This window comes from Mirounga leonina, unplaced genomic scaffold, assembly GCF_011800145.1.
Source record: "Mirounga leonina isolate KUSES-001 unplaced genomic scaffold, KU_Mleo_1.0 Mir_127, whole genome shotgun sequence".
Lineage (NCBI taxonomy): Eukaryota > Metazoa > Chordata > Mammalia > Carnivora > Phocidae > Mirounga > Mirounga leonina.
In genome coordinates, this window is record NW_023270316.1 from 60,685,838 (window position 1) to 60,700,122 (window position 14,285).

The 14,285-nt window shown below is 35.6% G+C and overlaps 2 protein-coding genes across 4 annotated transcripts in view; one reads left to right on the forward strand and one right to left on the reverse strand.

Annotated features, from left to right (window-relative positions):
* The window catches only part of SERPINE3 (serpin family E member 3), a 28,167-nt gene extending 20,523 nt beyond the window's left edge, over positions 1-7,644 (forward strand). The window contains 3 exon segments of the mRNA XM_035003807.1: positions 6,881-6,967; positions 7,459-7,553; positions 7,555-7,644. Of these exon segments, the coding sequence (XP_034859698.1) occupies positions 6,881-6,967; positions 7,459-7,553; positions 7,555-7,644 (272 nt within the window).
* The window catches only part of INTS6 (integrator complex subunit 6), a 112,074-nt gene that overhangs the window by 10,283 nt on the left and 87,506 nt on the right, over positions 1-14,285 (reverse strand). For 2 of the 3 annotated variants that reach the window (XR_004678940.1, XM_035003460.1), the window contains exons 17-18: positions 13,218-13,311; positions 11,452-11,594 (exon numbers count right to left, since the gene is read on the reverse strand). Coding sequence is in view for 2 of the 3 variants with exons in the window: in XM_035003460.1 (XP_034859351.1) it covers positions 11,501-11,594; positions 13,218-13,311 (188 nt within the window). In the remaining variant the exon portion in view is untranslated. Of the gene's footprint in view, positions 1-7,754; positions 11,595-13,217; positions 13,312-14,285 lie in introns of those variants that run through there. The other variant, XM_035003459.1, reaches the window with a different exon arrangement.

The following is a 14,285-nucleotide window of genomic DNA, read 5'->3' on the forward strand; positions in this document are numbered from 1 at the left end:
TCATAGTTACCCAATCATGGTGTCCAACCAGTGGCACCACCCTGTCAGGAAACACAGCCTACAACCTCATCAACCAAGAGTTGATTGCAGACTTAGGGGCTCAACCTGACAGTGAAAAGGCTGAGTCACTAGCTCTGACATAGCCAGAAGCTCCACCTGCACAGCGAGCCCACCCGAGCAGCCCTGCTTGAATACAGAACCCAACCAGCAGTCCCATCCAGCCATAGAACCCAGGCAGCAGCACCCCACTGCAAACTCAGAGAAAATAGAGAGGCTGGCCCACACAGAGATGATGATAGTAAGCCCAACCTGCCCACAAATTCTACCAGCTGACTGGTAAAGATGTTTCCTTACCAAAGCAAAACTGTAAAGCCTGGAAAAGGAGACCGCTTACTGAAATACACAGATACCAATACAAAGAAGCAAGGACCATGAAAAATTAGAAAAATATACCATCCAAAGAAATGAATAAAGCTCCAATAGCTGCCCTAAAAATATGGAGATGTATGAACTGCTTGACAAAGAATTCAGAACAATCCTCTTAAAGAAGTTCAGCAGACTACAAGAGCACAGAGACAACTAAACAATATTAGAAAAACAATGCATGAACAAAATAAAAAGTTCAAGAAAGAAATAGAAACCATCAAAATAAAACAAAACCAAGAGACCCAAACAAACAGAGATCCTACAGCTAAAGAATAAAATGACTGCACTGAAGAATTCAATAGAGAGCTTTAACAAGACTCAGCCAAACAGAGGAAACAATCAACTAGAAGATAAATCATTTCAAATTATCTAGTCAGAGGAACAAAAAGAAAAAAAAAAAAAAGAATGAAAGAGTGAAGAAAGCCTGTGGGAAATTGGGGACTCCACAAAACAAAAAATATACTTATTATGGGAATCCCAAAAGATTAAAGAAAAAAAAGGGAAAGTCTACTTAAAGCAATAATGGCCAAAAACATTCCAAAAATGGGGAGAGAAATGGGCTCCCAGATTCATGAGGCCCAAGGAATCCCAATAGGTTGAACCCAAAAAGGGCTACACCAAGACACATTATAATTAAATTGTCAAAAGTTAAAGACAAAGAAAGAATTTTAAAAGCAGCAAGAGAGAAGAAACAAGCAACCTACAAGGGAACCCACATAAGATGATCAATGGATTTCTCAACAGAAACTACAGGCCAGGACAGAGTGGAATGACATATACAAAATTTTGAAAGAAAAAAACTGCCAATCAAGAATACTATACCTGGCAAAGTTGTCCTTCACAAGTGAAGCAGAGATAAAACTTTTCCAAACCAACAAAAGCTAAGGGAATTTATTACCACTAGACCTGCCTAAAGGATATGCTAAAGGACATTCTTCAAGCTGAAATAAGGATGCTAATTAACACTGAAAAAATGTATGAATATGTAAAAATCTCTAGTAATGGTAAATAGTAAATATATAGTCAAAATCAGATTCTCTAATATTGTAATAGTGGTACATAATTACAACTAATCAACAAATTCAGTAAAGTTGTAGGATAAAAAATGGACATACAAATATGAGTTGTGTTTCTTTACACTAACAACAAACTATCTGAAAAAGAAATAAAGAAAACAACTCCACTTACAATTGCATCAGAAACAATAAAATACTTAGGAATAAATTTAACCAAGTGATGTGAAATATCTCTACATTGAAAACTACAACACACTGATGAAAGAAATCGAAAAAGACACACATAAATGGGAAAATATCCTGTTTATGGATTGGAAGAATTAATATTGTTAAAGGGTCTATACTACTGAAATCAATCCTCAGATTCAATGCACTCCCTATCAAAATTCCAATGGCATTCTCCACAGAAATAGAAAAAAACAACTCTAAAATTTGTATGGAACCACAAAAGACCCCAAATAGCCAAAACAATCCTGAGAAAGAACAAAGCTGGAGGCATCACACTTCCTGAGTTCAAACTCTATTACAAAGCTATAATAATCAAAACAGTATTGGGGCGCCTGGGTGGCTCAGTCGTTAAGTGTCTGCCTTTGGCTCAGGTCATCATCCCAGGGTCCTGGGATGGAGCCCCGCATCGGGCTCCCTGCTCGGCAGGAAACCTGCTTCTCCCTCTCCCACTCCCCCTGCTTGTGTTCCCTCTCTCGCTGTGTCTCTCTCTGTCAAACAAATAAATAAAATCTTAAAAAAACAAACAAACAGTATGGTACTGGCATAAAAACAGACATGTAGGCAAATGGGATAGAATCAAGACCCCAGAACTAAATCCATGCATATACAGTCAACTAATATTTGACAAAGAAGCCAATAATACTCCATGGGGAAAAGATAGTCTTTTCAAAATGAATGGTGTTGGGGAAACTGGATGGTCACATGCAAAAGAATGAAACTGGACCCATATCTTACAACACTCACAAAAATTAACTCAAAATGGATTAAAGACTTAAAATGTCTGAAGCCATAAAACTCTTAGAAGAAACTTTGGAGAAAAGTTCCTTGAAATTGGTCTTGGCAATCATTTTTTGGATCTGACACCAAAAGTATTAGCAACAAAAGCAAAAATAAACAAGTGGGACTACATCAAACTAAAAGTGTCTTCATAGCAAAAGAAATAACAAAATGAAAAGGAAACCTACAGAATGAGAGAAAATATTTGTAAACAACATATCTAAGGGATTAATATCCAAAATATATAAGGAACTCATACAACCTAATTGCAGATAATAATAACAATCTGATTTTTAAATGGACAGAGGATCTGAATAAACGTTTTTCCAAATAAGATATGCAAATAACCAACAGGTACATGAAAAGGTGCTGATCATCACTAATCATCAGAGAAAAGCAAATCAAAAGCACAGCGAGATATCACGTCATACCTGTTAGAATGGCTATTATCAAAAAGACAAGAGATAACAAATGTTGGCAAGGATGTGGAGAAAAGGAACTTTGTACACTGTTCACGGGAATTTAAATCAGTCCAACCATTATGGAAAGCCCTATGGAGGTTTCTTAAAAAATAAAAGTAGAACTACCACATTATCCAACAATTCTACTTCTGAGTATGTGCCCAAAGGAAATTAAATCACTATCAAAGAAATAACTGGGCCCCCATGGTGATAGCAGCATTATGTACAATAGCCTAAGATATGAAAAAAAACTAAGTGTCCATCAGCAGATGAATAGATAGAGAAGCTGTGGTATGTATATTTTGATGGAATATTTAGCTATAAAAAAGAAGGAAATCCTGCTATTTGCAACAACATAGAAAAACCTTGAGGGCATTATGCTAAGTGAAATATATCAGAGAGAAAGACACTGTATGATCTCACTTCATGTGGAATCTAAAAAAATCAAACTCACAGAAACACAGAGTAGACTGATAGTTGCCAGGAGCAGGGAGGGGGCGGAGTTGGGGGGTTGGGTGAAGGTGGTCAAAGGTACAAACTTCCAATTATAAGTTCTAGGGATGTAATGTACAGCATGGGGACTATAATTAACAATGCTGTATTATATATATGAAAGTTGCAAAGACAATAGATCTTACAATACACACAAAAATTGTAACTATGTGAGGTGATGGAGGTGTTAACTAATCTTATTGTGGTGATCATTTTGCAATACATACATATATCAAATCATCACATTATACACCTTAAACTTACACAATGTTATATCAATTATATCTCAAAAAGCTGGGGTGGCAGGGAGAAGTGGGCTTGAGGAGAAGAATAGAGAAAGCAACTGACCACAGCCTGGCTTCAGAGGCCATTTCAAATTCTTTTTAGCACTCTCTCTATATATCCGGGGCTGGGTGCTATGTGACACACTCCATCTGTTACAACTAAGTGATAAGAAGATGAGAAAGATAAACTAGAAGCAGATTCTGGCAATAACTGTTTTAAAGCCACTAAATTTGCCAATAGTAAGTAATAATAATTGGAAAGACAAATGACACAGCAAATAATGTTTATCCTGCATTTTGAGAAGCTGAGGATTAGATGTTGGGACATTGATTTACATTTTGCAAATCTTGTGTTTACACACTGTCATTATGAAGACTCTTAAACCTTTTGAGAGTATGATCTACCACACACAAAAAATGATGGTCTCCACTAACAAAGGGGAAAGAGGCACTGAAACAATCATTTGGATAAAACTTGCCAAAGACCCATTCTGTGTTGTACCCCTATGATTCTAGAGATACCAACCAACATTTCCTTACAAGTGAAATCAGATTAAAGAGCATTAAGGCAGCTCTTTTTAAGGGGAAATGAAACAAATGAAACAATGTGAGGAGTGTCTATTATTCATTCATCCAACATTTACTGAATGCAATTATGTACCAAGCATTATTATGCTAGTTAGGCAAAGTAAAAAATATTTGAAATTAATAAAACAGCTTCTGCCTTCTAGGAGCTAACAATCTAAAAAGAAAGGTTGACACGAATACTTGTAGATATTATGGAAGAGTGGAGAGTATGCCAGGAAGGAGGGTAAGAAGAATCTTAACACTTTGCTTTGGATATTGAAATGTAAGATAGGAGCAAATGGATTTATGATGGGCTACAGTTTTCCAGAATGCTAATCTGGTAAATCTAGAGACAGGAGATGTTGCAGGTCTTTCCATGGTTAAACATTACATATTATAGTCCTACTGTAGAGATTCACTACAAACATTAGCATATAAGCAGCTCTAAGAAGTCCACTACTAAAAACAAAAACACAAAACTATTCAACCTGCATTTCCCGTTTTAATTAATCATGGATCCCTTTTTATAACATAGCACCTATAAACAATCTTGGGATTGTTGTTGTATGACCCTCAATGGCACTAAGTAGCTGCCAGCACAGCAGAAAATGAACCCAAAGCAGGAGAATCCCTTTGTGCTTGGATTCTTCTACCTCGCTTTCATTAGTTGCATAACATTTCAATAGCCAGTTGACAAAAGTAAGCAAATAGATCTGTAATACAAGATCAAGCAAGAAGAGAAACACAAACCTACAATGACTCCTGAATTCTTATTTTGATCACAAATGTTGGTCTTCTGAAATGTTTAACTCTCCCCAGAGATAAAATTTAAGAGAGGTGTGGATGCTGGGGCAAGACAGGCCGTGGGTCTTGGCTCAATGGCCGTGCATGTAACTGTCAGTTACTGGACCACTCCTGTAGTGTGATGGAGAAAAGCTATTTAAATGAAACTCAAGAAATTGTAATAGCCAAGCCTATCTAACTGAAGACTCATTCGTACCATTTGGTCTTATTTTTCACATTGTGTCAAAGTGCCTGGACTCTAACACAACCACATTTCCTGTATCTTAGCTGGTAGAGAGTTTCATAGTGAACTTTGCTGACTTCACGGACACTGATTTGAAATGTTCAGATACCACACCACAGTAATGAGGTCACAGATAAGTAAAACCTCATGACCATCAGAGAACAATTATTTATCCACAAAATTCTAATTTGAGCACTGCATCTCATTGTTTGCTCAATGAGCTAGTGAAACTATGAATTAGAGAGAAGTTTCTTTTCTAAAAGATCCTACAGAAAAAGACCAACTACTAAAATCAGATCCTTCACTGGTTTTAGGATAAATGATACCAGATGAAAGTTTCCCTTGATTTTTCCCTTCCTATGGCCCTTGTCTGGTCCCCTTCAATGATGCTGGAAAATAACTGTTTCTTACAACAAATATAGCCAACTCACAATTTCCTGTGTACCTTATTGCTGCATATCCTATACTTGGCTGGTTTTATTCTCTCACGACATTCATTTGCATCTCCTTGTATGTGCATGAAAAATGCAAAACAATTTAATTAGTCTAAGATGAAACAAAGAAGCTCTCTCAAAATACATGTATATTGAAATGATTATTTTAAGACTCATGTCACAGATCCCTTTCCAGTGGCATGCTAGAGTTGACTAAAATACAAGGTGGTGTTTTTTTGTGGCGGGGTGGGGTGGAAATGGGTGCTGCACTGTCAGAAAACCTGCAAATGCCCAATTTCTGTTTCTTATCGAAGTGTGTGACCTCAGATCACTTAACAGCTCATTCTCAAATGAAAGGGTAGGTATAACTAGCTAAACTTTCTGCTAGTTCTAAAGATTCTTTTTTTTTTTAAATAGTTCTAAAGATTCTTATTTTCCTTTGTTATTAGGTCACGTACCACGTCACCGTGGCGAGTAGTTCAAAAATGATTAATGGTTAAATTACAAAAAGCTATCAATTCCTCTAACTTAATCATTCATATTCCCGTTTGCTAAGCTTCTTTGCAACTGTTAGCACACAACTATTATAGTTCTAACCTCTTACCATCTTTGCAGACTTGCCCCCAGGGGGGCAAATTAATTGCATGACTGAATGCAGTCATGCAGTATTAGACACATTTTTAGTACATTGAGTTATGCCTTTTAAGGTCCACAGTACAAACCTGTAACTGTCATTTAAAAGTGGCTCTTAAAATGCAGTCCAAGAAAGAATTCAAGGGACATCATCCCAGAAGCTGGCTGAAAAATGCAGATTCTTGGACTCCAGAATCCATTTTGACATGTACACTGGCAATTCTTACACCACCAAAGTTTAAAAACTACTGGCTGAAGGAAAATTTCGATATTAACTAGAAATTATTTTTGAAAACTACTGAAAAAACAGGGCACAGCTCTATTAATTTGGGGGGGATTATTTATTAAATTCACCAAATCTGAGGTTTTAAAAGTTACATAAAATATTGCAGCTTAAGAATTTTCCAAATATCTCCCTATCGTAAGCAGCATGAGACTGTAATTAAGTGCATTCTTTAAAAATACACTCAAATCCTTAAGCTAAATGCATTAAAAATGGAAATAAGCAATTCACATTTTTATTTCCTGGGATTAGGCCAAGATGGCTTTTATGTTTCTGAAGCAATCCACAAAGCCAAGATTGAGGTTTCAGAGGAAGGCACCAAGGCATCTGCAGCCGCAGGTATGTTCATAAAGGGGTCAGCAGCACTCAGTCACACTGCTTGCCCTTATCTGCCTTTGTCAGATTTATCCAGTTCAATCTTCACATTTCTAAACCTTCCCACTAAAAAACCCCAAGTCCAGATGTGGTATAGCATTTTTTAAAAAAGAAATGTTAACATAGAGCAAAGTTTGAGAACTGATGGGAGAAGAGAAATCCATTTTGAAAAGGATTTGTCCCACCATCCCCATAAACAAGGAATGGAGTCCTTCTGAAAATTACCTTTAGTAAGGAATTTATTCCATGAAGTATTTTGAAAATGGGACACAAGTTTGGCTAAATGACATCTTAATTTTCCCATTTGTACCCCCATCATAACACTAAACAATGAAATATCATTAGGATGCTTTTATTTCTTCAAAAATCAAGGGATATAACTGACTTCATATCCAAGTGACTTTCCTCAAATGAATAGAAAATGCAATGGGATTCTTCTATTCTCTCTCCTGCAGCTCTGTTGTTACTGAAAAGGTCTCGGATTCCTTTTTTTAAAGCAGATCGACCATTCTTCTTTTTGCTGAGAGAACCCGACACAGGTAGGACAGTATTTTTTTGATAGAATTCAGATAAATATGTATCAGCATCTCTCTAGCAACAAGTGTCCACTGTGGCCTAGAACAAGCATTCCTTCTAGCTAGTTTCTATGGCTTCAGAAGCTTCCCAGTTTCTTGTCGCGTATCCTGAGAAAGGGGAGTATTCCATAACTACAAAGGAAACTAATATCCTCCATGTAGTTTTTGACTTCTCCTTCAGCTCATTTTTAGTTGATGTGGATTTTTAAAAATTCAGGCTTCTACTTCTGGGGAGACTTAGAAAGATCATGAAAGTAAAATAAATGATACATCTTGATTTTCCCCCAGTTGTTGCCTTGCTTTCTCATCACTGTAAGACAAAAGATAGTTCCTTCAGGGCACCAGCATATCCAAGTAGTCTTCTGACTCAGCAACCCCCGTATTCTAGTGAATGCACCTGGATTTCTAGTTTTTCTCTTGATCTTTCTCACGCTTGCTGAAATGCCACAAAACTCAAGTGTTTGCCCTAGTACTTCTAAGACCCACTATACAATCTCATCAGAATCCAAAGATGGCATGGTACAGGCAAAGCCTGAGCACATCAGAAGGACAAGCAGAGGTCCTTTCAGCTTCAACAATGAACAAAGTACTCAAATTATTCCTCTCAATGTTCCCCCTCCCCCCGACAATTATTTATCAGCCTGGGAAGGAAAAGAGATTCTCAGTAAAGAGTTGTTGGCAAGTCGAAACAATGTGTTAAAAAGAAATAGGATGGAACAAGACTAACAAAATCAAGCAAAAGTGGATCTACTTTAACTAAACATCAGGCATTATTTTTATTTATGGAGAGAAAAAAAGTCAAAAGTTAGAATAATGAGAATTACGCATAGGTTTTACACAAATTGTTAAGGAAATACTGTCAACATCATTTTATCTGAGAATCATTTGCATACTGCTGTAACTTGTGCTAGAAATCAAAGGAACACTTTTGTGACAAAAAGGATGAAGATAATCATTCACTAGGAAATAATCTATTTTGGGATTATTTGGGGAGAAAAAGTCCATCAACAGAATATATCCTCCTAGGATTTCACCATGATCATTCCAACCCCATGTTTATTAGATGAAATTGTCACTTATCACTCAGAACAGGCAACAGAGAGCCCTCTCTTGGAAAGGATACATGTCAAAAAAATGAAAGATGAAAAAAACGACAGGTTCTACTTCCTCAAGAAACAGAGACAGGACTATAAACGTGAACAGAAAGGTCATTGTCAAAAGCTGATAGCCAATAAAAGATGATGACAGTTAAAAGAGAACGATTTCTCTTTTGGAATTCAACTGCATAAAAATGACATAAAACCTTTGAACTAGTAAAGGACACACCACTATTTCAATGATCGGAGTTTTCACAACTGCCTCAATAAACAATGAAAATAAAAGGCTAATCCAAAACCAGTTCCATAATCCGCCACACATCTAAATCTAGTCCTTGTGAGTTTACTCTTTCTGGCAGGTATTTGCCCACATGATTCAAGGTGGCTACTCTTCTGGTGAGAGAGTGGTATCAAAGAGATAGAAATCAGTCTCAGCCTTCATTACACCAAATTGACAAATCTTACTGTTTAGGGCAAATAATGAATCCATTGACAAATGGGACACATATGGGAACATTAAGAAAAACGATCTTAATCTCAAGATTACACTGTTGGAGAATACCACTTGTCCAGCCTAAAGCCACCCAGTGATCTAAAGGACCTAAGAGGCATGATATTCCCCTGAAATATACTCCCTCCCTCCCCTTTGCTTACAAGAATTCTATAGTATTTTACTAATTTAACTAATATGCCCAGTTTCTTAAAATGTAAAAAAACCTGCAAGATGGGATATTAAGCTTGAGTTTCGATTGGTTTCAAACCTTGTGACTAGGTTTTGGATGAGGCAGACCATAGAGTATGATGGCAGAGAGATTAAGAAAGAGGAGACTGAACAAACTGTTTCTCTTCCCAACTCCTTCTAGGGTTCATCCCCCAAAATGTAATAAAGGTGAAGGGTTTAAAGGATCATTACCTCATCAGCAATCTGTAAAAGGGAAATAAGAACTTCCTGATAAGGAAAGCTGCTAAACATTGGAAAAGACTGAATCCCTTTCCTAAATATTTTTGTTAAGTATGAACTTTTATCTGAATGACTTGTAATCCCTTCTATTAACCACAGAATCAAAATATACATAAAGACAATTTAAGACCAGACAGTATATTCTGGATTTTGTGTAGCTCTTGAATTTAGCAGTGACTGCAGGTAATTACCTTAACAATTCCATCTATTAAATGATATCCTGCTTTAAAAGTATTTGTGGAGGTAAAAAAGGTTTAAAGAATTGCATATGAAAATACTATGTAACGTTACATTAAATGCCTCTTTTTCTCAACAGGATTTGTCTTCAGCATTGGGAGAGTTTCAAATCCCCTAGACTAAATTAAGAGATCTCGAGCATGTTCTCCACTTTCATCTATGCTTTTCTTCATAAAAAGTTACAATTGCATTCTGCTATACCCTTGAAATTTTAAAAAGCCTCTGCTAAAGTGTAAAAAGATAAGGGTATGTGATTTTCAAATATTATGAAACTAAAAGTCCATCAATTTTACTATAATTTTATAAATTTATTTTGCCCTCTCTTAATCTAAATGTATTTTAACCTTCCTTTCTACCCAAAAGCACTACAAGGCACAGCAGTGATCTATGAAAGGTGAGTGAGTGAGTCTGCTCATAGGGTCATGTCCTCAGTGAAGACACATGAGGTCATGTTGGACTGAGAGTGGACAGTGAACAGTGTTGGGTTTTTCCTTATCCTGGGTAATTCAGGGGGAATGCACAATGAGCAAAGTCATCTTAAATGTTTGCTTTCCATTTAGCCTCTAAACAAAATGGAGTTTATATGTGTAAGAATAGCAGAGGAGAACAAAGAGATCCCCTTTGAACCCCCAATTTGTTGTGGGACTTTTGTAAGCATGGCGTCAAGCTGCTAAAGACTAGACATTTCAGAGTATGTGATGACCCCCAAACTTACAACTCCCTAACTAACAGCCTCAACTTAGTGCCATCCACAAACCTAGTGAGAAAGGAAAAAAGTGTTGGGAGTAAAGAAACCAGTATGAAAGATTTTTGCTTTTAAACAGCTTTTAAGGTGCCTGCCTATTTGCCCCAGATACCGTCATTTCTATTATCTAGGCAGAAATGGGAATATGTTGGTGTGGCCAACAAAATCTAAGAACATAGAGTAAGAAGACAATGCAGGTTATGTAACAGGTAATTACAGTTAGCTTTAACAAATATGAACTTCAAGTGGTGTATTTTTCCAATGCTTAAAAAGCAAGGCCTTTAAAATTCCATTACCCTTAAGATGGTTTTAAATGATTTTAAATGTGATTATTTCCTAAACCACACAAGAGTAAAATAGAGCATTTATTGATGGAATAACAAAAGTGCTTTTCTTAAATATTCTTCAAAATACATTTGTACAACTTACAATAATATATCCAAAATAACTGTATATACAAAACATTACCTAGTTTTAATGTATGTGCTTTTTTCCCCAAAAATTACAAAGTAACTTCTTTTTTATTTTTTTTTGGCAAAGTTCAACCTTAACAGAGGTGACAATTTTAAAGGTTGGTTTAAGAAAATAGAACCTGAGGGAAATTGACACGCAAGAGTCAATGACAAGCAAGAGATCTGGAGGAATATTTTTAGTTTGTTAAATAAAAATGTGTTTTAGAGTGATATTTTTCACATTACAAAAATAAACCAAAATGAAGAAAAGGTCACTGTAAAATGATGGAAAAAGGATCTGTAGACTTGCTCTTAGTATTTCAAATAGCCAACAATGCATGTCAAAAAATGAATGCAAGATCACAACAGTCTTGTATTTACTTTGTATTTGGAGAAGATAGTGAAATAAGTGGCCACATTCTGTTTTCTTTTAATTGCTATTAATATGGTTGATCTGACTGGCTCTTCGATGAATTTCATCCAAGAAGTTCTCCAGTTGTTCTATTAGCATTCGTTTTTTAAACCTGTATAAAAAAAAATAAGTAATAGCACTCTCAATTTCTTTTTAATGGATATAGATCAGTATAATTTTGTTTCATTTTGTTTTTCAAAGACAGAAACTGCCTTGGGAAGATTTTTCAAAGGAAAATGAAAATGCAAAAACAACTTTATGATATATAAAATTCACTGGAAAATAAGCAAATTATTTTATCAATGCAAAATTACAGTTTGTTCCTAAAACAAAGAATCCAAGCCCAGGTACAACAGAAGCAAGTTATCTGTTCTACATCCAAAAAGAAAAACAAAAAACCCCTAACATTTACAATGGTTACAAATATTCCAACAAAATTTGGACTCCCAAAGCAATGACTCCAATAGCTTCTGATGCTTTTTAAAAGTTGAATGTTGAAAGGAATGTGAAAAAAGTATGAATATAATCCCCACAAAACAGAAGAAGAAATGAATAGTTGGATGGTAGCATTAAAAAACCCTTGAGTTCTACTATTATAATTTGAAAGCTAGCAAATCAAGGATAATTAGATATCTGTGATATAGGTTATAGCAAACATTTAAAGTTCAAGTAGTGACTTGAAATTTTTTCACTAATACATAGAATAAAATTGCATTCATCTACATAAATACTCTTACTGCTGATGCTTTTTAGAATATCCAAAAATGCTTCCAATCTATACCCACTTCCCCTCTACTTGTAAATTCATATGAATAACCACCATAATATTACACATCTCTCTAAAAGGTGGCAGAAGTAGAGGGCAGGCACCAGGAATATAGCTAAATCCATGATGAAGTTTGAGTTGATAGAATGTTACATAAAGAAAAGAATCGGTTAAATACTCAAAATAAATAACATGAAAGGTTATGGCCTTATCTTGAACCTTCAAAGTGGCCTATGCTCTAGCCACTCCAAAAAAAAGGAAAAAAATTAACTGCGCTATCTAAAAATACCTTTATGCGTAGCATGGAAGAAACTGGGGGACTATTAGAGGGTTGGTATATTTAGAAGGTCAGATAACACTAAGTTTTCTTAGAATACTAAAGAAGTCTTAAAGGAAAAATAAATGTTTCTGTACTCCCTAAATTCATACAACTATGCTTTCCAGTTAATTGCACTTCATAGTTACCCTTCATAATCTTGATCCACATTCTTTGTATTAAAGTACATAATCCTGGGCTACTGAAGCAATCAGAATAAGGCCCATTTGTCCAACTCTGCTCCCCTTAATTACATGTTTTCCTACGTACAAATGAACTGCATCCAAATATTGTCTTTCAAGGTTATTTCTAATCAATGATTAATATTAACTATAGTCCAAATATACAAAGGAGAAAAATTAAAGGCTATTAAATATAAAGACCCCCAAAAAGCCACAGAGTAGGATAAATGAGAATTATGCAAGTATCTGTAATCTGTAGGGAGAAAAGGTCCATAATTGGTGAAGAATCTGTATGGCTGTTTTTTGAGTGAATTCTTTCAATAAACTAAAAAAAAAGAAGAACTTATACACACATGGGTGTGTCATATATATGCATGATACCATAAGTACAAAATAGAGATTATTAAAATACTGACTGTAATCTGGGGACTCATTTCATAATCATTTCAAAATGTGCAACAGATTATTTACCTTGATGCTTCTTTAATAACATTTTGCAAAAATATTAGTCTTGTTTGTAAACTGCCTTGCACATGCTTCAGTAACGTGAAGATTCTTTCATATTCTTAAAACAAGAGAAGCAAAAAGAAAAAATTAAGTGGCTTTTCTACACACTCTTATTCAATATTTTTCTACTGCAGTTTACTCTATCAAGATATACTACAGAAACCAAGACATTCTTTGTAAAATCTTCACCACTAAGAATTTTATAATACATATATTTCATCATATATCAGCAAAGATAAAATAACTTATAAAACTGCATTCTTGGTAAAAGTTCCCATGAAGACATCAAACATAAAGCTTAGAAAAATAAGTGAAGAGCTTTCTGATAGTGCCACTGAAAAAGAAGCAAGGCGCCTCCATCCTTATAATTCAAATTCTAAACTACAGTTCCCATGGTAGGGAGGGGCAGATGGGGGAGGGGGTAGATGGGTACGAGTGCTATTTCAGTTTCAAGTTTTCACCTAAAACCCTGCCAAGGACTATAAGCCCCTAAATGGCAAGGGCTGTCTTACCCACTTCTGAACCACCGTGGGTCACTGTATCATCACAGCAGGTGATTTGTCAACATCTTTTGAATGAATGCCAATAATATTGACATTTTATCCCACAAAGTTCTTTAGTATTCACGTAACAGACAGCTTTTATAACTTCTGTTTTTTGGCCTAAACACATCCCTGGTCACTATCATAGTTTAAACCTTAAAGGCAGTGGTAGACACTATGCCAGGAACTTCACAGATATGAAGTCATCTAATATTCACTCCATCTTTTTGGATTTGCTGCTACATTCAATTGCAGTTGCTATGTAGAAAAATACTCAGGACTCCAGGTTCCTGTCATGGTAGGAACTATGTGCAATTTATCTATGTGTTCTTTAAGCTCTGCTCTCAGTCCCTCCTGCTTACCATAACTACACTATAATACTCTGGATGTAGTAGATACTTAGTATTTGTAGGCTGAATAAAGAACCAAATCTTATACAGCTCATACATTGTTCAGCACTGATCTAGAATCAGATCTATGTTTTTAGTTA